Raw genomic sequence first — 20921 nt, 5'->3', positions numbered from 1 at the left:
ACAAAGATACGTTCCGATATTTTTAAGTCTCTCTTAATACAGACAGAGTTCTGGTTCAATATAATTCTTTCCCCTGTCCATAACGGCATTGAAGCAACTCCATTGATAGAGGTAGGGGACAAAATATAGTTCAATGGAAAAATCGTTTCTACAGTTCACCTGAAGTTAATAATAGGCTTCAGCAGCCTGAAATAGACAAATGAAGCTCTCTCTCTGTGCTACAATTCCTTCCTTGTTTTCTTAAGGAGAAGACTCTTGACACAGACGCTTAAAACACCAACTAAATTTCAAAAACTGGTGAAGTCTGTGGTAGATAAATCCTTGAGTGTTTCCTGTCACACTGGCTTACAACTGTGAGATATGAGAGCAATGGTGCATCTAGATTTAGTACTTGGTATTTGGCTGTTCTCAGTCTTTGTCCTTGGTGTAAATTCTGACCATGAGAAATCAAAGCAGTAAAACTGATCTGTTATGGTCTGATTAGCTGTCCTGGGCAAAGCATCTGGATCTAATGTGCTACACTGCCCTACTGTTCAGAAACTGCCTTTTATTGGACCACAAGACTATTAGTGTTTCCATTTGTTCATCTCATGCTTTATAAAAACAGTGGACAAAATATATAAGCCAATGTATATGAACTTTTATTGTTATATCTCAAATCAAAAGTTACAGTAGAAGTCTGCAGAAGTAGGTGCCAGTTCTCTCAGCACTATGCCCCATGTCCTTCCTCTTCTGTCTGCTCAGAGCTATTTTTTTCGACTGGATCTGTGAGTGTCATCAGTTCCTTTATCTTCACATAGCACTCACACTCTGGTGGGAAGTGGTTTCTCTGAAAATGAGATCAGAAATTATCATACAAATATTCATATTCCTCTGCAACTGTTAAATAATTTAATCAAAAGTACACAAATGTAATTTTTCTAGCTTTAACAATTAACCTCTTATTAAATTTATGTTATGAACTAAAGTTAATTGTATCCAGATGCCAATTCACACAGTGTGTGAATTGGCATCACTTCAAAGGAAATTATGTTGATGTTCATTTCCTGGATAATTACCCTAACTACTACTTGCCTAATGCTAACCATACCCTAACCTTAAACCAGGTTTTCACTTGTACTGATTTACATTTTTTATGCGTTTTGTCCCCAAGAGTCCCCATAATGTGACTCTGTAAACAGATTTATGCTGATATGAAAATAAGCAGTCTCTCTCTCTCTCTCACACACACACACACACACACACACACACACAGTTGGCCAGAATCAACTGTAAGTGAAGCACACCTGCAGACAGAGACGCAGCAGGCCTCCTCCCTCACCCTGCATCTCTAGTGACTTCAGGAACAGAGGCAGCGACTTCTCTGTAATTCTGTTTCCTATACAAACACACACAATATAACCATGTTATATACATCTTTAATAGTCCTTATAAGGTTTAGTTTTTTTATTTTGTGCAGAGTCCTGAGGAAGTAGCTGCTAATTAGTGACCAGTGAATAAATACTGATTTTATTAATTTAATGCGACCTATAAATAACAAATAACTCCGAATTTAATTTCGTTTGTATCTTTTTTCTAAACAAATGACAATAAAAAGGTAAGATTATATACAGAGCACTTCTCTAAGCATACAGTAAAAAAGTAAAAAAAACATTTGCACATTGATTCTGAGAAACTCACTCCAAAATTGATCAATCATAACCTAACTGTGCTGGAAATACCTTAGTGTGGAAGGTTTCTGGGTTTGATTTTTCTGTCAAGCTGAGATGAACACAGGCCACAGTTACTGACCTGCAAGGTTAAGGGAGGTGAGAGTCCTGTTCCCAGGCAGAAAAATCTCACCATCCCTGTGCTGCACTGACTGGTCCAGCAGGGGGTTCACTATTTCCACCGCCTCTTCCTGCAGGTGGAGAAGGAGAGAAGTAAACAAGCACGTGGCAGCTTATGTTCAAATCTTATTAATCACTCAGAACAGAAAAATGCATCAAACAAACCTCATTCGGGGTAGTAATTGATTTATCCTGCAGGAAAAAAAAGTAAAGTCAACTAAATGATTTAAAGCAATATCTGCATGTTTATATCCACATGGTACACAGAATTAGTAGGCATTGTTCTGGTACCTCCTGTGCAGATAGTGGTTTCTCCTTGCCTCCCAGCTTTCCACCTTTACTTTGAGGCACCTTTATATCAGAGGCTAGGAGAGATTTAAATAGAAAACAATAAAAACATAACCCCTCCTGCTAGTAGAGGATAAAAAAAACAAGTTTGTTTTTGTAACAGAAGCAATTACATTTCTTGTTAGACTTTGGGTTCTCTGTGTTGGCAGCTGGTTTCTCGTCTTTTTTTGATGCTTCCTGTTGTAAAAATATCTCAAGATTACCTGCCACAGGATTTACAAACCACAGATGACATTGCAGTTACACTATAGTTTCACTTTTGCATGTGACCTTTTTTTTGGAGGTGCCTTTGCTCAGTGAAGTGCTACTGGGACCTGAGGTAAGATGGCCAGCAGGCGACTGGTCAGCATCGCCCCTAAAAGGTGACTGCTTTCTTTCCAGAAGCAGCTTTCTCCTCTCCACAACTTCTTCATGAGTTAGAGCAAACTCGCCTAGTATCTGAAAATGGAAGTGGTTAAGCCATGGAGGCTTATTAAATTACATAATTATATAATGCAATAAGCAGAATATAATTTAAAACAACTTAACCACTGATTTAAATGCATTATCTCCCAGGATAAAGTATTTAATGTAAATGGATACCGCAGCTAGATGAGCAGCTCCGGAGTCTCCAATCTGATTGTTGGAGAGTGAGAGAAAGAGCAATGCACGATTCAACCGCAGCCCTGAGAGACAAAACAGGACACCTCAGTGGCCATGAGGGGAACGTATAGGCAGAAATATGCAATCAGTTCTGGGTTATACCTGTGCGATATGTGAAGCACCTGCATCACCAATAGAATTGAATGCCAGGTTGAGTGACATGAGGCTCTTATTGGCAGATCTGGTCGTTGAGAGAGCCGTCCCAATTACACGAGCAACTTCATCTCCTATCCGGTTATTTCGCAGGGACAAGTGTGTGAGGCTTGACCAAAAAACACACAACACACAAGAGTGTGAGAGTGCAAATTAAGGTTTATTTGAACAATTTCTGTAACACTATGTGAGACATTCCCACTGCTTGGGCACTCACTTGCTGTCTTCAGAGAGAAGAAGGTGGTAGCTCTGCTCTGGAAGAGCGTTGCCCTCCAATGTCACAGCACTAACATAAAACAAAGACTAGGGGAAGGATCAATAACCTTCAGCATTTGAATGATATTAATATACAGTGGTGTTGTCCTCTGTAACTCTACAACATTTTCCAACTTGATCTTTAGTTTCCCATTCTTCAACCCAGGTTGAATTAGACCCACTGTGGTGCAAGGAGCCACAAAACAGACTCACAGTGTGAATGACAGTAGAATCCGCTTACCTGAGGTTGGAGCACAGTGATGTTGTGTTCATGAGGGAGATTACCATTCGATCTGTCAGTCCCGCCTGCCAAAACCTGGAACACAGTGGACAAGATTACACAAACAACAACAAAACAGTGACAGCAGTCCCAGTTCCCTATAACAAGAGTGCACCGCACTCTGTCGACAGGTTTTTACAACTGCTTACACACGTTTTCAAAACTGTCTCTTTTTTTCAAAACTCTACACACAATTCCAAAATGCAAAATGCCTCATATGTCCTTCAAAATGCCATAAACACATCCCAAAATAAAGCACTTGCATCAGATGGCAAACACTTTTTTCATAATAGTAAGTCTTTGCCCTCGTCCTCCTCCACCTCTTCCAACTCTTCCTCCTTGAACTTGTCCTTGTTGTCGTCCCCTTCCTCCCCCCTAGCTCTCTGTCCATTGTTGGCATCCATTGTTCAAAACAGATAATCTGACCTTTGACCTATGTATAGGTCTCCTGTATACTAAAGCAGGTAAGCGATCAGTAAAGCAGTTTCCACATGTGAGGAGTGGCTGTGTGACCTGGTGAATAAGCGTAGCATTTTCATTAGTTGTGTTTGGAAAAGGAAAGCAGGTCACTTCCTTTTAGATGTTTAGGTAGAGAATTGACAAAAGTGTTTTATGCAATTGAAAACTGAGAGAAAGGCTGAGAAATAGCTAATGGTTTTGGAGATTTTAGAAGAGGATTTGCTCTTTGAGTGAGAGGTTTCAAAAATTGTGTGACATGTAAAGATTTTGTGTGTAAGCAGTTGTAAAAAACTGTATTACTCACTGAAGGTTTTGTAGCTTGTTCAAGGAGGGAAGCATCTTCTGTAGCACTCTGGCAATCTGCTCATCTACCTTCCATCCTGTGTATATATGAGACAAATATTATTATCAACATTGCCAACATTCAGCAGAAATACCGAATGACATTACCAACCTGATGGTTGCAGATGGCTCAGGAAGTCAAATGAGAACGTAAAAAGAAAAAAATGTCAAACCAGAGACAAATATGGCTGTAAATATTTCTCTGTGGTATTTTGTTCCTACCAGAAGCTTTCAGGCTCTTTGTGCTGAGGGGGTCTTCGGTCTCCAGCTCCACTTGGAGGCATGGTTTAGACCACAAAGGTGCAGCATTTGTCTGTGACTGGGTGTCTTCTGAAGGTAGAATTATGATAATTATAAGAGAACTAAAGTTGAGATTATAAAAAGGACAATTACTGCACATTCAGACTTCGTATACAATGATCTAGAGAACAGTAAAGTATTTCCAGGGTACAGAATGTTCCTAGGTCATCAGATTTTCTTTGGTTTATATTTCTAAATTACTCATTCAATGTCTTTATGTTCAGAAAATCAGATGAGATTCAATGAAAGTACCTTCAAACTATAATTATTACAGAATTACGTCAATGATAATACAACTAAAGGCCTCTGAGTTTAAGACATCAGCTGCATTTAACAAGTCCTGTCTCTGAAAAATCAATAATAGAAAATAAACAAGTATCTTATTCAGCATACAACAAGATAATAGTATGTCTCTGCCTGTCCCTTTGTTCTCTGCAAAGCTGTTCAGATTGTTTACCCGTGTCTCCTCCTTCAGTTTCAGCAGTGGAGGAGGCTGGTTGTTTGGTGATGACAGCTGGGATATCCTTCATGTCCAGAAGAGCACAAAGACCAGGGAAGTCAATCTCCACATTGCCTGAACACTGATATTCATCTGTGGGATAGTAGGTTTAAGTCATTGGACATACAACGCTCATCTGTTACCAAAGACAGTCTGATAATGTAACTTACCAAAGGTCTGAGCAGGCAATTTGTCATTTGGAGTCTGTCCTAAAAACAACAGATAGGCCAGTTGATTCCCACAGAGCAGTACCTCTTTTTATAAACCACTTACATAAACTACAAAAGTGGAAGTTCTCATATACACTTGTTACAAAAAAGCTAGTGATTGAAAATGGTACTTCATTCCTGATATCTATTAAGATTCTTTAAATACAATCCAGTGTTTTCCTGTTTCCCTGCATCTGCCCAGCACATGCAGGGTTATAGTTCGGTCCAGTCTGCTGTTATAATGATGTGAGTAAAGCTGTTGAGTATGGCTCATGCCATCTTAGGATGATTATTCATGTAGTAATGTAAAATGACTTATCTAAATATTATTTTTTTTAAATTATTACTTATTTCCAGTTGGAAAGTAACGACATTTACTATGCATTGCAATGAAGTACAATTTTGAGGTACTTGAGTATTTCTGCTTCACTACATTTGAAAGGGAAATATTCTTATTGGGACCCACTGAGTACTTTTACTTTTGATACTGTGTTAAATACATTTTGCTGCTCATACAATTTGTTTTGTTGGCTACATAAATTAATATTGAATGCTGGACTCATAATGGCATATTTTTATAGTGTGGTAACGTTAGCCTATTAACTAAGTTGCTCTTAATACTTCTTCAAATATTTAAGAGGTGATATTTAAAGCTGTTTTCAAATATATAAATACAACACTACTTGTGTATTACTATATCATTGAAAGTCTACATTTTATAATTTACAGACTAAAAAGTTTTCACAGCAAACTATAACGCTAACGTCTATAACAGTCGTACGTTCCCGAGCTGCTGATGAAAGACTCACTTATCATTAAACTTGCATTTTTCGAGGCCTCTTCCTCAGTATTCGCCTTTTCTGTTTTCTCTTTTTGTCTCTTTCTAGACATTGTTGCGTCTATAAATCGAAATATAGCAAGTTAAATCATCAGATAAATGAGCTAAAGCCGCAAAATGAACCCCAGGGCGTCTTTGGCGTTACTATGATAACCAACTCTCGCTCCTACCTCACATGGGTTCATCGCGAGACTTCTGGTACTTGGAGCTTGATACCTTTCGCTCTTGGTATATTTGAAAATGATCGTTAGTGAAGATTTGTTGGAAATTATTTTTAGTAGTTATATGGCTTTTACGCAAATAATAGTGCTGAGAATATCAACATCCATAGTAGCATGTCATTTACCGCATTCATTTCTAACTTCTGTAATATCGCGAGAGTTAGTTAAAAGGGCAGAACCATGAGAAAGCACACATTCCCTATAAAACTATTCCTTTCAGCCTAGACATTATAAGACTATATATATCCGTGGATGACATGGCTCACTTGAATCAGTTTTTTAAATTTATGTTGATTGTCCATTGTGGTTTGAATTGAGGGTATTTTTTTATTGTTTGTACCATCTGTAAGGTAGCACTAAGACTAAAACTGGGACATTTTTATTTTTCCATGCTCAAAACAGAGCAGGAGCAGCAAAAGGAGTTGGGTGATTGTGAAGGGGGAGGTTTACTCATTCCTCATCATGGAGATTAGATTTTCATTTAATACGGCCCTGACCTTTCAGTAGAGCAGCCGTAACAGTAATCACAAGCACACAATATGAAAAGATAGGAATATGACTTCACTCTGCTTCTACGTCTTGCTTCTGGTACTGGTACAGAGGCTATATGAGCTAAATTATCAATTCATCATCCATTAAACTGTATTGTGTCTCAAAAGGTGTTTGTGCCTGAAACACTTCTTTTACCTTGGGAGCTTCATAGCTGCTGTGATAGATAAGCCTCTCTAAAATGCAGTCCACACTTCAATTGTAGTCATAGTGAAAACTATGTTCAGTGTGATTATCCTTTGAGAATTCCTTTCTTCTCTTTACCAACAGTATCACATTAGCAGGACTCTTTCCATTCCTGCATAATGTTTGCAGAGCTCACTGTCTTCGGTCAAACCTTAATTTCATGTCTTTAACAGTTCAAAGAAGATATATACATGTTATAACTTAAACCAGATCAGTGATAAACTAGCAGAGCGCCAACAGGGAAGTTGGACATGTAGCAACATTTTTGCATCTATCTAAAGAATATTAAAAGCCCGACAACTCAAAGTGTATTCACAATAATGTAGTGCTTTTTATTAAAAAACAAACAAACAAACAAAAAACAAATATAAAACAAAAAAAGTAAAAACCAACAGCATTTTTCATGACTTAAGAATCATAATTACAAACTTTTAACGAGTGGAAGAAGTTTTTTGACAAACTGTACACATCACAAAATGTCCACCAGTCTGCCATTTACAATGCTTGCATCTTATTTTGTGATTGTCTAAAAATAACTAAACGAATCACACAAAACACACAAATACAAGTACAAGCATCATACAATGACCGCTATCACAAAACTGAACCATTTCCTATTTGAAAGAAAATCAAAAATAATAACATGACATTGGGCCGACAGTTTTACTTTTGTGTCTGTCAGCGTTTAAAAATATCATAACATTTTTATGTTGGTTTGTTTTTTTAGTGTTCAACACTTTGCAGCAAAAACAAGGAGTACATTTCTCCTTAAAAGTAATATTATTAACAAAAATTCAGTGACAAAGGTGTCGTTGCTGAGTCACTGTCACGTCCCAATGCCTTCTTTGTCCGTTTGACATTCTTCTCGCTCATGCAGTACATAGATGAAATTAATTTATTATAGGCAACGAAAAACTCAGCTTAAGTTTTGATGTCGTCGGGACAATTAAGGTGAGATTTTATGGACATTAAAAAATCATTTTCCTCCGAGCTTATGTGTCTTCATTTATGGTAATACAAACGGAAGAAATTATAATATTATCATTATTATAATAATCATAATACATTTAGGGCTGAGTCCTGTACAGTACAATAATAAACAAAATCCATTTTCAAGATATTGCTTTTGGAGACACTCCTCAATGTAAAGTTTGTATATTTACATAACTTGGCACTGTACAGCTTCCTGTTCCGTCTCTCTCCCTCCGTCAGTGTCTCATCCCCGTCACCTTTCTGTCAGTTAACCGCACTGGGACATTGCAGGCTGTCCCTTTTTAGCAGAGGCAATTGGGGGGAAAAAAACAAAACTCATCAAATATCACAATTTCTTTTTAAAACATTCTCCATGGCAAACAGGAACAAAAAAAGATCTTAAGTCCCTTCCCCTCCCAATATACAGTATACATCGCCCCACCCGTCTCACAGAATATAAGAAAATATGACCATCACGATACATTTCATGTTAAGTATTGTTTTCCATAGTTTTCTTAAAACTGTTAATTGCCATCGAGCCCTTAATTTTTTTTCCATTTTTTTTAAAAAGGTATATCTTCAAGAAATCTGGCAGAGTACAGACACACAATAAGTGTGCACGCACGCACACACTCGCACACAAGGCAGTCGGAGGGCACGGCTGTGTAAGGCGTTACAGTTAAAGCCGTTGTCCCCGCGCACGCCTGATTTAGTTAAGCTGGTGAATCATGTTACTTCAAAAAAGAGGGGCGAAGCTGACTGCCTCACAAGAAAAATTTAAAATTATAACCTCAACAAGACACTTGGACTGACATAAGCGCACACTCAATCTTCCCTCCCCTCCCTTTACTCTAAAAACAAACACACCCTCAGCCTCTTCTGTCACTAAATGAGTTACTACAGTATAACAGGAAAAAGATAATAGACTTTTTAACTCGCTTTTTTTTTTTCCCAGACTGCATCATCCAATACTGTGAGTGTTAGTGTGTTTTCATTATAGATACATTACACAGAGCTTCACAATATCCATGGTACCAAAAGTGCAGTTCACCACCCACAATCATTCTCGCTTTCTAATGAGCAGCATCTGAGCACACTGCTCAACTTACATTTCTCCTATTCCATTTTCCCCCACGGTCCCTGCGCAGATCTTCTCTCATCATCTTATACTTTGTCATTACAACTAGGTGCCACTAGGGGGAACAATTCTCCAGCATTCACATCGCCATTGACTGAAAGGACTCCCTCCCTCTCATCCATCCTTATTCAGTACCACTGTTTCATTTCTGATGCTTGCTAGTGGAATTCATCTACCCATGTCTGTAATATTCAATGAATTTAAGTGCACGGGGTATTTCTCCTATGTTCTTTTTTTTACGTTTTGTTTTGCATCAAACTACTTAAATAAGCAAGGTGTCTGGGTCAGCTTTCTTCGTGCTCCTTGAGAACACTTGAAAAGCTGAAATTTTCATGGAGTCAGCGCTTCCAAACCCCCTCCACCCTCTCAGAGTTGAGATGACAGTCTTGGAAGAGGTAAACTGGAAGAGGCCCCCAGGGACGCATTGTGGTCTTTAATGGTTGGATAACCAACAATGCTCATTTCCCTTCTTGCTGTCTCTCCATTTTCTGCCCTAGCTCACAAAAGTGAAAGGCAGTGTGCTTGACAGTCACCTAATAATGTTATTTTCTGCCCACGAAATCACCAAATCCGAGCGTCCGCCGCCGTAGCCGCCGCCCTGCGCCCTCCTCCAGAAGATAAGTCACATCTATGGCTGTCGGACGAACAGAGAGAGGGGGGGGGGGTTAGGAGCTTAGACAGAAACAGCTGACTCACAGGGTTAAAGAAACAGCAAAGGTAAAGGAAGGCAAAGGAATCTCTTCTGTTAATGATGCTTTAAGCTCAAAAAATCTGACAGAGTTGGCATCCTCCTTTATAACAGCGAGCCTGGGAAGTGTCCAAAAATGTCTGTAGCTCTCCGATACCCTATCAGACTTTAACAGGTGTGTTCAGGTGTCATTCTAGGCTGCAAATTTGAGTCTATCCTTCGCAAGACAGACTCCACGGCATTCCAAGTTTTGGTACGCTGCTTTATTCTTGTTCTTATTACTAAAACCACAACTAAAAAGTCAAATTTGATCTGTTTCTTTATATCTTGCTTTATCAGTAGGCGCTTCCTGCAGATGCTTTACACTTGACTACAGGGCATGTGGTGCCTTTGGAAGAATTTTACTGTGAAGCAGCTGCAGGATAAGGCTGGCAACAAATCCAAGGGAAAGACCCTGTGGCACTCAGCTCCAAACCTATTAATAAAAATAAAAATAAAGTAATTTAGATAAAAAAAGCTTGGTAATTCCTTTAAACAGCTGGCCACTGTGGTTTTTAGCAAACATCGGTGAACAGTCCTGCTGGGGACGATTTTCAGTGGTGGATTATACTCTCTGGTGCTCTAGCTTGTGGGAGCAGAACGGTGTATTTGGGATTGACTCAAAATAAATGATGCCTATGTTTATTGTAATGAAGGACCAACAATGGAGGGCTATGGAACAGAGGAATAAGCTGTATCAGGTTTTGGCTACACAGACAACAATCGTTAGCAGGATCAATTCATTGTTGGGTCTTTAGGAAAAATACAGCACATCACCAGACTTATCCTTTAAACACTGAGGTTAGCCACTGAATGTTAGAAGCTGGTGTGGATTTAGATACTTTTTGATAATATTGTCAGCTATGAAACAACAGACACTGCATGGGAGGAAGGGACTGAGACAAAGCAAAACTGAGGTTCCCATCTGATGATGTAGCATCAGATGAATGCTAACAAGAATTTAACATAAATATGAATGACAGCCAAATCTGAGCTGTAGTTTGCTTCGCCTTTATCCCCCCACTCCTTCTAATGGACAGTGTGTCTTGCTCCAGCTTTGAACATTCAGAAATAGTACAAAAAAAGGATTATCATGTTATCATCATAACATGTTGAAATGATGCGTCACAGAAAGTGATATGAAACTTTAACCCTAATGTATCGGTTGACCTACCCCCCTGCTTTGTTCCCGGTCCCTCACCATTCTTGTTGGGAGTTCGGTGCAGCAGATCCAGCAGAATTTTGTTGAGGCGCTCCCTCTGGGCCTCTCTTCTGCCCAACACTGGGTGGTGTAGTGGCGAAGAGGCAGAGGACGACGGGAGTTCAAGCATCTCTCCTATCCTCTCTGAGCACTCCTCCAGCTCCTTGCGCTCCTCGGCGTCCTGCCCCTCCTCTTCGTCCTCCTCTTCATCTTCATCCTCGTCTCCCTCCCCTTCCAGTTCCGCTCTTCTGGCCTTGGCTGAAAGAAGTTCAGGATCCTCCGGAGCCAAGTCCAAGTCGTCCTCCACTCCTCTCGCATCTTCAGTCTCAGGTGGGAAATCATCACCCCGGTCGCAAGAAGAGGCGTCGTCCTCGCAGCCCCCGGCTCCTTTGGGTCGTTCGCTCTTCCAGGCAGAACGACCCCCGTTCCTCTTGTAGTTGTCAGGAACGTAGTGAGGCTGCAAAAATGTCACAATCAGACCCTAGTCAAGTGTTTGCAAATACTTTTCATGGTTTTATATACCGGTTTCAGATGGTTCAACAGTTAGACAATAACATCAGTGCAACACAGTTTAGAAAGCTTTGGGAAGTCATCTTAATTTACCTGACACAGACTTGATATAATTCAATGCAGTGAAACTTATCCATGTGGTCCTCCATTGAGGCAAAAACACACAAAACTAAACAGAAGTTAAAAACATTAAGCTAAAAGCTAAGAACTGACAAGGAAATCACTTTTTAGTTCACTTTCCCTGTTACAATTTACATTGGGCATAATTAGCCACATACAAATATATAGTTGTCAAACAAGTAACAAAGAGCAGGTGAGGTTTCTCTTATTTGTTTCTGGTTGTGCCCACTTTCACTTTTTGTGATTGTGCTGTACTTTTTGTGTCTCGCTGAGAGTTCGTAAACACTCTCAGCGAGATATGGTGAAGAGGCAAAATGTGCCCAGGGTTGTAATATTACCTCCGCTCTTAAAATATCTTTCAGTGTTTATAAATCAGTAATAGATCCCAGAGCAGCAGCCCCATCCTGTCAGGACCCCCACCACTCTCACCGAGAAGTCCCTTTTGGGTGCCAGCCGCTTGGGAAAGTGGTTGAAGGCATATGGCTTGGTGCATACTGGGTAGCGGTTGCGATGGATCTTGTAGAACAGGTGAGCCGACTTGTCCAAGCGGTAATCACAGATGTACACATCCTGCTCTTTTACACTCTTTGGCCGTCCTGTAAGAAGAAATACGCTTTGTATTAGACGTTTATCTGCACTGTCTTGCTTCACATTCATATTTACAAACATTCACACTTGGCAGCGGACAAGCACATATGCATTTTCTAGGGCTCCCTGAGCTTCACTCAAGCAAGCAACAAGCATACCTCAGCAGCAGTTATTGAAATAATTACTAATTCAGTACGGGAAAAATCTAAACAGGCATGTGTAAGTTTGCACACGTGTGTCTCCCCTCACCCTTGCAGTAAGTGTAGAGATCAAGGACACAGCAGGTTCCCACCACTGCCTCCAGGGGGATGATCTCGTAAAGCGGCATGCGGAATAACTCATTCTGGTAGAAACGCCGTGATGGAGAATGATGCGTCTCGTGAGGCCGGAAGTAGTGGTGGCCAAAGGCAAACCTCTCACCCCTTTTTGATTGTATACAGAAAAGGCCAGCAAATTAAACAATGTAATAATCCACAAGCAGTTACTACAACATACATATAACTCTTCTCACTGGCAGGTATCTACAGTATGTTAAACATCATGCTAGTTGTTCAAAATACTACATCTAAAGAACTTACTTTTCATTCTTCCAGAGCTTCTCAATTCGGAAGATGTCGAGTTTGTCTCGGTTGATGTGAGACAAGAGACGGTAAGACTGTCTGACAGGCTGACCCTCAGGTGTGCGTCTGCTGTCTCTCATCAGATACACGCAGTCCCCTGCACACAAGACACAGATGCTGACAGGTTACTTGTCTGCGACGGTGAAGAAATTGACTGCTTGATACAAAAGTCACCTGACAGGGAGAGTATAACATCTGAGTACAATAAAACTTTGCCAGAATTTTGGGAAGTCAAAACGTTTAAAGGCAACAATAACGCATAGCAAACTTGCATTAGAGACACTAACCCTGTGATACAATACATTTAAGTCTGGAGTGTCTGACCTCAGGCAGTGCCGTGGAGCAGTTTTATTATGAGTGGGTACCCATTTTGTGTGTCCTGGCAATGGTTTCACAGTATTCCACTGCACCAAAGGTGACTGTAATGTGCTAGAAAAGTGAATGAAGAAGACTGCAAGCTAGTTAACATTCATGTAAATACTGCTGGAAATAACTTCTGCTTTGCAAATGTTTCATGAGGAAGGAAATGCAAACATATTTGTCCTCAACGATACACACAATGTGTTTTGGTGGGTAACACTCAATATAAACTTAACTCCACAGGGCACCTCTAACAAAAGGCTGATAATCAGTGTTTCTCTGCCCTCACTGGCTGACAGTTTCAAGCCTGTTTCACGTCTGTTCACTCCCAACATCTCTGGGTGTAGTATGATGTGGTCAGAGGTGTGCTCTCTTGCTCCTTTGACCACATCAACAGTGATGACATGTACATCACTGCAGCAAGACGAGAAGTTAAACTGGAAAAACAAGATTTTTAGGGGGTGTAAAGTTGCTCTCAAAGTGCATAAACTGGACATTTACAAGCATTTACAAGCATATGATTGCTGGTTTCTACTGTTTCTATACCTTGATGTAGCAGCAGGTCATCTCTAAGCAGGCAGATGTAATAGACAGAGCCAGCCTGGGCATAGCTAGGCTGGGGTATCATGGGAACTTCCTATAACAACAATAACACATATATGGTTGAGATTAGATGGAAGAAGTTGGTGTCTGTCGTGAGAATGAAAACTGTTTTGGACACAACATTAAGTTCAACGTTCATGGCTGTATAGAGGGGAGAGACATACCCTGTCTACTGGCCGAGGGTCACACTGCTCACACAGGTAGTGCTCCACCTCGGTCTCCAGCCGCATGCAGTCAAAGTGCTGCCATACCTAGAGTGACGGAAAAAAAATTTTGTACAAGCACAAATGTATAGTTTCATCGATTATTCTCCAGCTGGTATTAGCAGTGGCTCATTTTTAAAAGAACAGCGACGTTCTGAGTCTATATAACATTTCTAACAATTTCCTTGATTCACAACTGTGGTTGTTTCAGAACTTAAGCTCCAACAATATTTGTTACCCTCCTTGTTTTCTTTGTCTAAAAATAACTGACTGACTGCACACTCTCCTTTGGCAAACCTTCTTGACAAAGTACTCCTTAGTTAGGTGAAGTCTCAAGAGAAAGCTCTCTCTAAAACAGATGTAACCTATCAGCCAGTGAGCTAAAAAGAAATGCATCTTTCTTTCTAGCTACTAAAAATTGAGATTTTTCACTTGCTTTTTTTCCAGGTACACATGTTTGACACCTTGCTTCTTACCATGCACTTTTCACACTGGATCATCAGGCCTTCATCCTTGTACATTCCACAGATGCAACGGATGACGTCGTCGTCCTTGTCATGAGCTCCACCGTGGTGGTGGCCATGGTCACGTTCCAGTGAATCCGAGCTGTCGGCCTCACTGGCGGTCTCGCCCACGATCTCATCAATCTGGACAGCAGCTTCATGACGAGCGCTGTAGTACGCTTTCCGCAGCCGACAGACGTCCCTGCCTACTGATGACTTCCTGCCGTAGTATTTCTGGTGGGAACACGAGACAAGTTGTAAATGCAGCTGCTTTATTTTCTTGACGAAAACAGTACATTAACAGGAAATCATTTTAGTGAATCTGTTATTGACGGTGTGCTGACGCACGGTACAAGGACAAACAGACCTCACAAACAGCATAAAGAGATGACATAAATCATATATAAAGGCAGAAGAATGCTCATTTGACCCCAGAATTATACCCTCATCATTCAGTCACTCAGACGAGCCTCTGAGCTGATCTGTCTGAAGGTTTACTGGCAATTTCCCACAGAACAAAGGTCACTGGCAGAAAGATGCATTCAGCTGACAGAATTTCAGAATGCTACAACCCACAGGTGTCAGTGTAACAATAAACCACATTCCCCTCACGCTTTTTCAGCCTGGCAAAAAGGGTCATTCACCAAAGGCTGAATGTAATTCAGACATCCACTTCAAACTTCTCTGACTGCAAGACTAAGCTCCTCTGAGAGGTTTCAAGTGGCACTTGTTTAAACTGCTTAGCTATACAGATGTAAATCAAAAGGGCCTGCAACGTGCGTGCAAAAGATCAGCAGTCATGGAGTTATATCCCATTTGGGAGGTGTTTGTGTGTGAGACAGGAGCAAAGAAAGGAACTGACTGAGTGGGAGGAAAAATGTGTTCGAGCCGCACAATAATGGCTTAAATGATCATTTTGATGAGGCTTTCTGATATTGACTGGGCTCTCCACATCTGGGATCAATCTCTGGAGACTCACAAGTGTTCTTATTATCAGTGTTTATCATTAAATGCTGCAGATGCTAATCATCATAATGGTCTATCTAATGATTGTTGACATAAATCTGACAGGTAGGGAAGATCTATAACACCGATTAAACATTTAGTTTGATAAACAGATTTTCATGATGATTCATTTGACTGATGTTATAATGTTGGCAGAAATGAATTCAAAATCAGATCTGAGTCTCTTGGCAGTGGGTTTATCCATCAGCACCAGTTAATAGGACATTTCCACAGTAGGAACCTTGTCAGGGGACGAAGAACCCAGGATCTAAACTTGTGTTTTAGATCAACATTTTACAGAGGAACCAGGGACTAAATTTATGTCATGTACGATAGTTCCAAGTCTACAAAAAGGTCTCTGCTCCGGCGGTAGGCGATGCTTGCAAGGGTTAATGTCGCTGACTGGTCAAACATAGATGCCATGGCAACTACAACTCCTGTCAGCTTACAAAACAATAAAGTTCTGGGTGCGACTAGTATCATTATCAGGACAAGAGGTGGACATTTGCTGTTGTCATTTATTACCATTAAAAAAGAAAGGGATAGAAAGAGAGAGCATGCAAATAAACTGAGAGCTGAGAGAGCTAGCAAGTGAGTGAGGGAGAGGGAGTGGCAATCTGTCATTGGACTTCTGGATCAGACGCAGTGAAAATGCAAACAGGAATGCTTAATAGGGTCTTTTAATTCCTAGTTAAGATCCAGACTTCAGTACCTCAGGTTCCATATTTCCTGGTACTTTACAGTCGCAAAGCGCTGTTGTTCAGTTTTGGTAACCTATTACCCATCCTTTAAAATACTCAGTTCTTCTCACAGCAACAGGCTGCTCAACTGACAGAACTATTCAATTATGAATGTAAGCGGACACAAATGCTCTTTCTGCAGTTCTCATTCTAAATAGCAAGGGGGCATTAATGTTAGCAACTGACACCTTCCTACCTCAGCATTGCGGAACACTTTGAGCATGTCAGTATCGAACGCTTCAACAGTCTTGTAGTGGCCGGTGAGGATCTGCTTCTCGATGGTGCTCAGGTCCAGAGGGTCAGACACTTTCTCATAGTACTGGCTGTTCCTAATGGCACACAAGAACAGCAGGATTAGTCTTGGCTTTTCTGGTTTAAAAACATTTGAAACATTAATTTTAAAACTGTCTGAGCATCCATAAAATCACCAATATTTCAAAACATTTGGTGCTTATAAATCCATGAGTCTACAGATTATAAGGGCGGCCGAGTGGAAACAACACCCACCGACCAAGACAGTGTTAATCCCATGTAGCCAAAAAAGAATAATCAGCTGTTATTGTTTAGACACAAAGCGATTACTATCAATACTGGAGAAGAACCAAAGCACAGGCTGTCACGGCTGAAATGTGGCACAACATGAAACAGTTGCACAATGTGGGTGCTGTACACTGATAGACGAGATACACAGTAACTCTGCTAGTGACACTAGTAAAACATAATCAATGAACCAGACAAAATGTAGGGTTTTCCCTTTTGCACACTTGTACCTCTTCCTGGATGGGAGGTTCACCAGCGGAGCAGCAAGTGTCTGGCCAGCTGAATCTGAGGAAAGATAAAAGAATAACATTCCTGTCATCATTTCTCAATCATAGAGCCTTATCTTTCAGTGATATTAGATATTAACATAGAGGCACTGACAGATGTGTTTTAAAGCCCTGATCAGACCTCAGATCAGGCTAGAGGTCATACTAATGAGAATGTACTGTACAGAATAGTACAATAGTAGGTTACATGTTCTACTACTACACACACACACACTATATATTTCTCAATATAGACACTAACCCTTGTAGCTGGTGATCATGTCACAAATCTCCTTGAAGATGTGTGCGAGGCGAGCAGTGCGTGTGACTTCTGTGTTTTCCTCAGCAGCGGCGAGTCTCCGCGTGCGTACCGACCGCGATGTCTGCAGGGCCGAGAACTGCGTCAGGAACACATCTGGAAACAGGGCGCAAGCATGATGTTTCAAGTTTTTACACAATTTTACTCAGCAAGTTTGTTCAAAGCGAGAAATATAAATTCACAAAATACATGTACATGACAGTGTTGCCTTAACTAACATGACACTAAAACAGTTTTTTTCCCACAAAATTCCTCTCAGATTTTCTTGCTTTCTTAAATTTATATCACTTTCTTTCCACGCCTCTAAGCTTATACACTCACCTGACTTAATGTTGCCGTCGTCACGGATGACTCCCCCCCAGCGTGTATATATGGACAGGCTGCTGGCGTCCCTCTCTCTCTCACCCTCTCTCTTCAGCAGCTCTTGTTTCTCCCGCATCTTCTCCCAGTTCCTCAGGAGAAACACTCTGTGCTTCAGCACAAAGTTCCTGTTGAAAGAGGGGAAAAGGACAGAAATGTGAAGATGGCCAACACAAACTCACATCTAATACTTCGTATGTCAAATGTACTTTCCTCTCTAGTGGAAGATTCTTTCAATTTGAAATCTTAAATACCACTACACAATTCAGTTAAGAAAGTACTGAAATTTAGAGGAATTTATTTAACTTATTATAAATTCAGATATGTTGTTTTAGACAAATATTGCAACATAAAGTCATAGGTTGCATTAAAACATCTGATTAGAGATGCAGAAATGTGTCAGCATTCTATCTACCATCAGTGAAATATGCATTTTTTTTTTTTAAACCCCTTTGGCAACAAGTGTGTCACTTAATACACCTGAAATATGAGCAAAAGAACAAAATTCCCTAGAGGAAGCCATATGTGAAAACTGGAACCTGTTTTGCATCGGTATAAAAATGCAATCTGGTATCAGCCAATACATGTGGGCTGATAACATTTTTTTATTTGTTTGTTATAATATTATATTCGGTATTATTATGTGTAATCAGCTCCAGTCCACAATTTGCAGGAAACAAATGGAATACAGTGTGATCATGCTCGTGTGCACCAAACATGCTTCATCAGTTGCTCTTATGTGTTGCTTATGTGTCAGTTTGTGTGAGTGTTTACCTCTCTCTGTTGGACATGGGCTTCATGAGATGGGGGTAAAACTTGTTGCTGTCACTTGACTCTTCCTCCTGAAGATAAAGAAAGTTGTATTAAAGCGTTATCTTAATGGAGAACACCCCTCAGCTTATGAACTTACATGTTACTCCTGTTTCATTGCCAACTTCTTCTAAATGTGTATATTTTATATAAATATTAAACATAATCCTTTTTTTTATTTTAGGTCATACTATTCAGCCCTACTACAAAAGTATACCCTTCAAGGTATTCTGAGTTACTTTTAGACACCTTGTGTCCCAAAATGAGTACCTCTGAGACATAGACACATTCATGCCCTACATAGACACAGCACTTGATATTTAATAAGACACTGCCACATTTAGAGAAATCTTTTATATACCAGGCAATTAGCTTCTGCTAGATAACAATAGGCTAAATCTCAATCAAAATATTGTCTTTTCCAGTGTTTTAAGACAAAAAACTTTCAACAACACTTATTTTCTGAAGTGTACTTTCTCCAGAAATGGAAACTTCAACGTTTTTTGCTATAAAATGATTGCTTTTCTCCAACTAAAGTATTATATGATGAGTACCAGTAAATTGATACCAACACAAGTAGTCCGTATTTTTATGTACATTGATGACTCACTCGTTTCTTGAGCTGGTGTTTGGACTTCCTCTTCTCCTTGAGTCGACCCAGACGCCGAGTCCCTCCTGCCTTCGGAGGAAGACCGTTAATACGCTGGCTCTTCCCGCCAATGATACCCCGGCAACTCTCGGAGCCACACTTACACACTTGCTGTAGAGCAGAGAAAAGAAAGCGCAAAAAGAGCGATGAGTTGTGCAGCTGTGATGATAGCTCTGAACATGAAATGGAAAAATATCAAAGTGTTATTCCATGCAGAGGTCAAAGATGGTCAGTGGTGCCTCACCTGCTCTTCTGTATTGAAGGAATGGAAGTTGTAGTCATAGGTGAGCTCAGTGCCGCTGGTGATCTCCTTGAGAGCGAAGAGACCAATTCTGTACACCCCATTCACCGACCTTAGACACAGAAGCCACAGTGGAGTCGAGTGAGTGTGTAAAGCATTCACATTTACTTTAAGTTAAAGGACAAGAAAGTTGAAGGATTTTAGGAAAGATAATTTAGAGCACATGGCCTCAGAAGGTTACTGGATCTTACTGTCTACGTTTAGAGGAGTGGTTTACTGATAAATGTTCAAGATGATATCATATTGACTTGCACTAGAACGCATTAAAAATAGTTATCAATTCATCTCTGAACTAAAGTAATGGAAAATCATATAATTTTCAGGTCAAGCTTTCCTGTTAGCCAATTACTGGTGCTTCCATGGGCCAGCTGTGAGCTTGAGATGGGTCTTTTTCTTAACAACATCTGAAACAAACAGTCAGCTTTGTGTAACAGGGGTGTAAGTAAATAATAAACTACCACTTTAGTCAAGTTTGCAGTCAGGTTTCTGTCTTGACTTTAAATTATGTTAAACCAGCTCTGTTACAATGACAATTACATTGAGGCATTTTAAAAATCAGAACAAAAAGAGAACAGGACTGCCCCCGTTTTCATCTGCTCGATTTGGCAACCGCTCAATAAGTTGTCCTCCGTATTTTACCCCTCTCCAAAACGAAGCACTGCTCCAGCGTTTCACCATTATTCTAAGAATAAAGCACACTATTCTGTTTGCCAGCCACTTGATAATTTATGCCTTCTATAGGGGTAAAAAGCTGGTTCAGCGCATTGTCTTCAGGCACTACAGCTGTATCTAAGGCCAGGCTGCATGTAATCTCTCTTCTGTGACAAGATGGATGACTCGTCAGGCTTTGTGCTGAAAATCCTCCATCCTTGTGGAGGTTTTTATTTCAGCCCGGCCACTCTACATTACACACACACACACATACACCGACAAGTGCCCTAGATTATGAGCTGGTCTATGCTGGAGGGCAGAGGGTACCGTTTGATAGTCCACTCTCTTAGTTCATTAGCTGTCCACAATCAATCCCTCTGAGAGTTAAACTGTTGTGACACATGTTGCAGATTTCCCATACACAGGCAAACCACTTCTGAAGAAAAATCCAAGTAGGTTGCACTTATAAAAGTCAGGCACAGGGAGGCCTGCTCAGCCAGGTCTCTCCAATTGCAGTGGATTTAGCCATGCTGTGAGAACAATCCCTCAGGAAACCAGTGAATTGTTTTGGCGTGGTGCAAGGCCTTTAAGCCATTTAGGTCTCTGAACACTGGCAGACTGACTG

General features: G+C 40.4%; 2 protein-coding genes across 2 annotated transcripts in view; both read right to left on the bottom strand.

Annotated features, from left to right (window-relative positions):
- Positions 1-618: 618 nt before the first annotated feature.
- On the bottom strand, positions 619-6299 carry lrrc71 (leucine rich repeat containing 71). Its single transcript, XM_038725937.1, has 16 exons — positions 6126-6299; positions 5278-5316; positions 5066-5200; positions 4531-4638; positions 4271-4346; positions 3469-3543; positions 3190-3258; positions 2923-3081; positions 2760-2844; positions 2448-2615; positions 2291-2354; positions 2121-2194; positions 1995-2021; positions 1792-1900; positions 1287-1378; positions 619-829 (listed from the first exon to the last, which is right to left on the bottom strand). Exons 1-16 carry the CDS (start codon positions 6205-6207, stop codon positions 710-712), a joined length of 1482 nt encoding a protein of 493 aa, XP_038581865.1. The 5' UTR covers positions 6208-6299; the 3' UTR covers positions 619-709.
- Positions 6300-7417: 1118 nt separating this feature from the next.
- ash1l (ash1 (absent, small, or homeotic)-like (Drosophila)) overlaps positions 7418-20921 on the bottom strand; it is a 33115-nt gene continuing 19611 nt past the window's right edge. The window contains 15 exon segments of the mRNA XM_038725902.1: positions 7418-9854; positions 11149-11605; positions 12208-12374; positions 12616-12788; positions 12945-13083; positions 13893-13983; positions 14114-14200; positions 14629-14889; positions 16597-16729; positions 17171-17225; positions 17469-17621; positions 17847-18013; positions 18660-18727; positions 19306-19455; positions 19589-19697. Coding sequence (XP_038581830.1) covers positions 9763-9854; positions 11149-11605; positions 12208-12374; positions 12616-12788; positions 12945-13083; positions 13893-13983; positions 14114-14200; positions 14629-14889; positions 16597-16729; positions 17171-17225; positions 17469-17621; positions 17847-18013; positions 18660-18727; positions 19306-19455; positions 19589-19697 — 2302 coding nt within the window. The 3' untranslated portion in view covers positions 7418-9762.

Source organism: Micropterus salmoides, unplaced genomic scaffold (assembly GCF_014851395.1).
Source record: "Micropterus salmoides isolate LMB-PRFRI ecotype aquatic unplaced genomic scaffold, ASM1485139v1 Ms_hic_scaffold_17, whole genome shotgun sequence".
NCBI classification, from domain to species: Eukaryota; Metazoa; Chordata; class Actinopteri; order Centrarchiformes; family Centrarchidae; genus Micropterus; species Micropterus salmoides.
This window is presented reverse-complemented; position numbering and strand designations above follow the sequence as displayed.

Bases quoted from the DNA above. Each gene is read 5' to 3' on its own strand.
- lrrc71 (XM_038725937.1), bottom strand. From the start codon at position 6,207: ATGTCTAGAAAGAGACAAAAAGAGAAAACAGAAAAGGCGAATACTGAG. The intron at 3,544-4,270 runs GTGAGTAATACA...ACTGTGTTCCAG, and splicing joins AACAAGCTACAAAACCTTCA to GTTTTGGCAGGCGGGACTGA. The intron at 2,355-2,447 runs GTCACATGCAAA...TTTTTACAACAG, and splicing joins AAGGCACCTCCAAAAAAAAG to GAAGCATCAAAAAAAGACGA.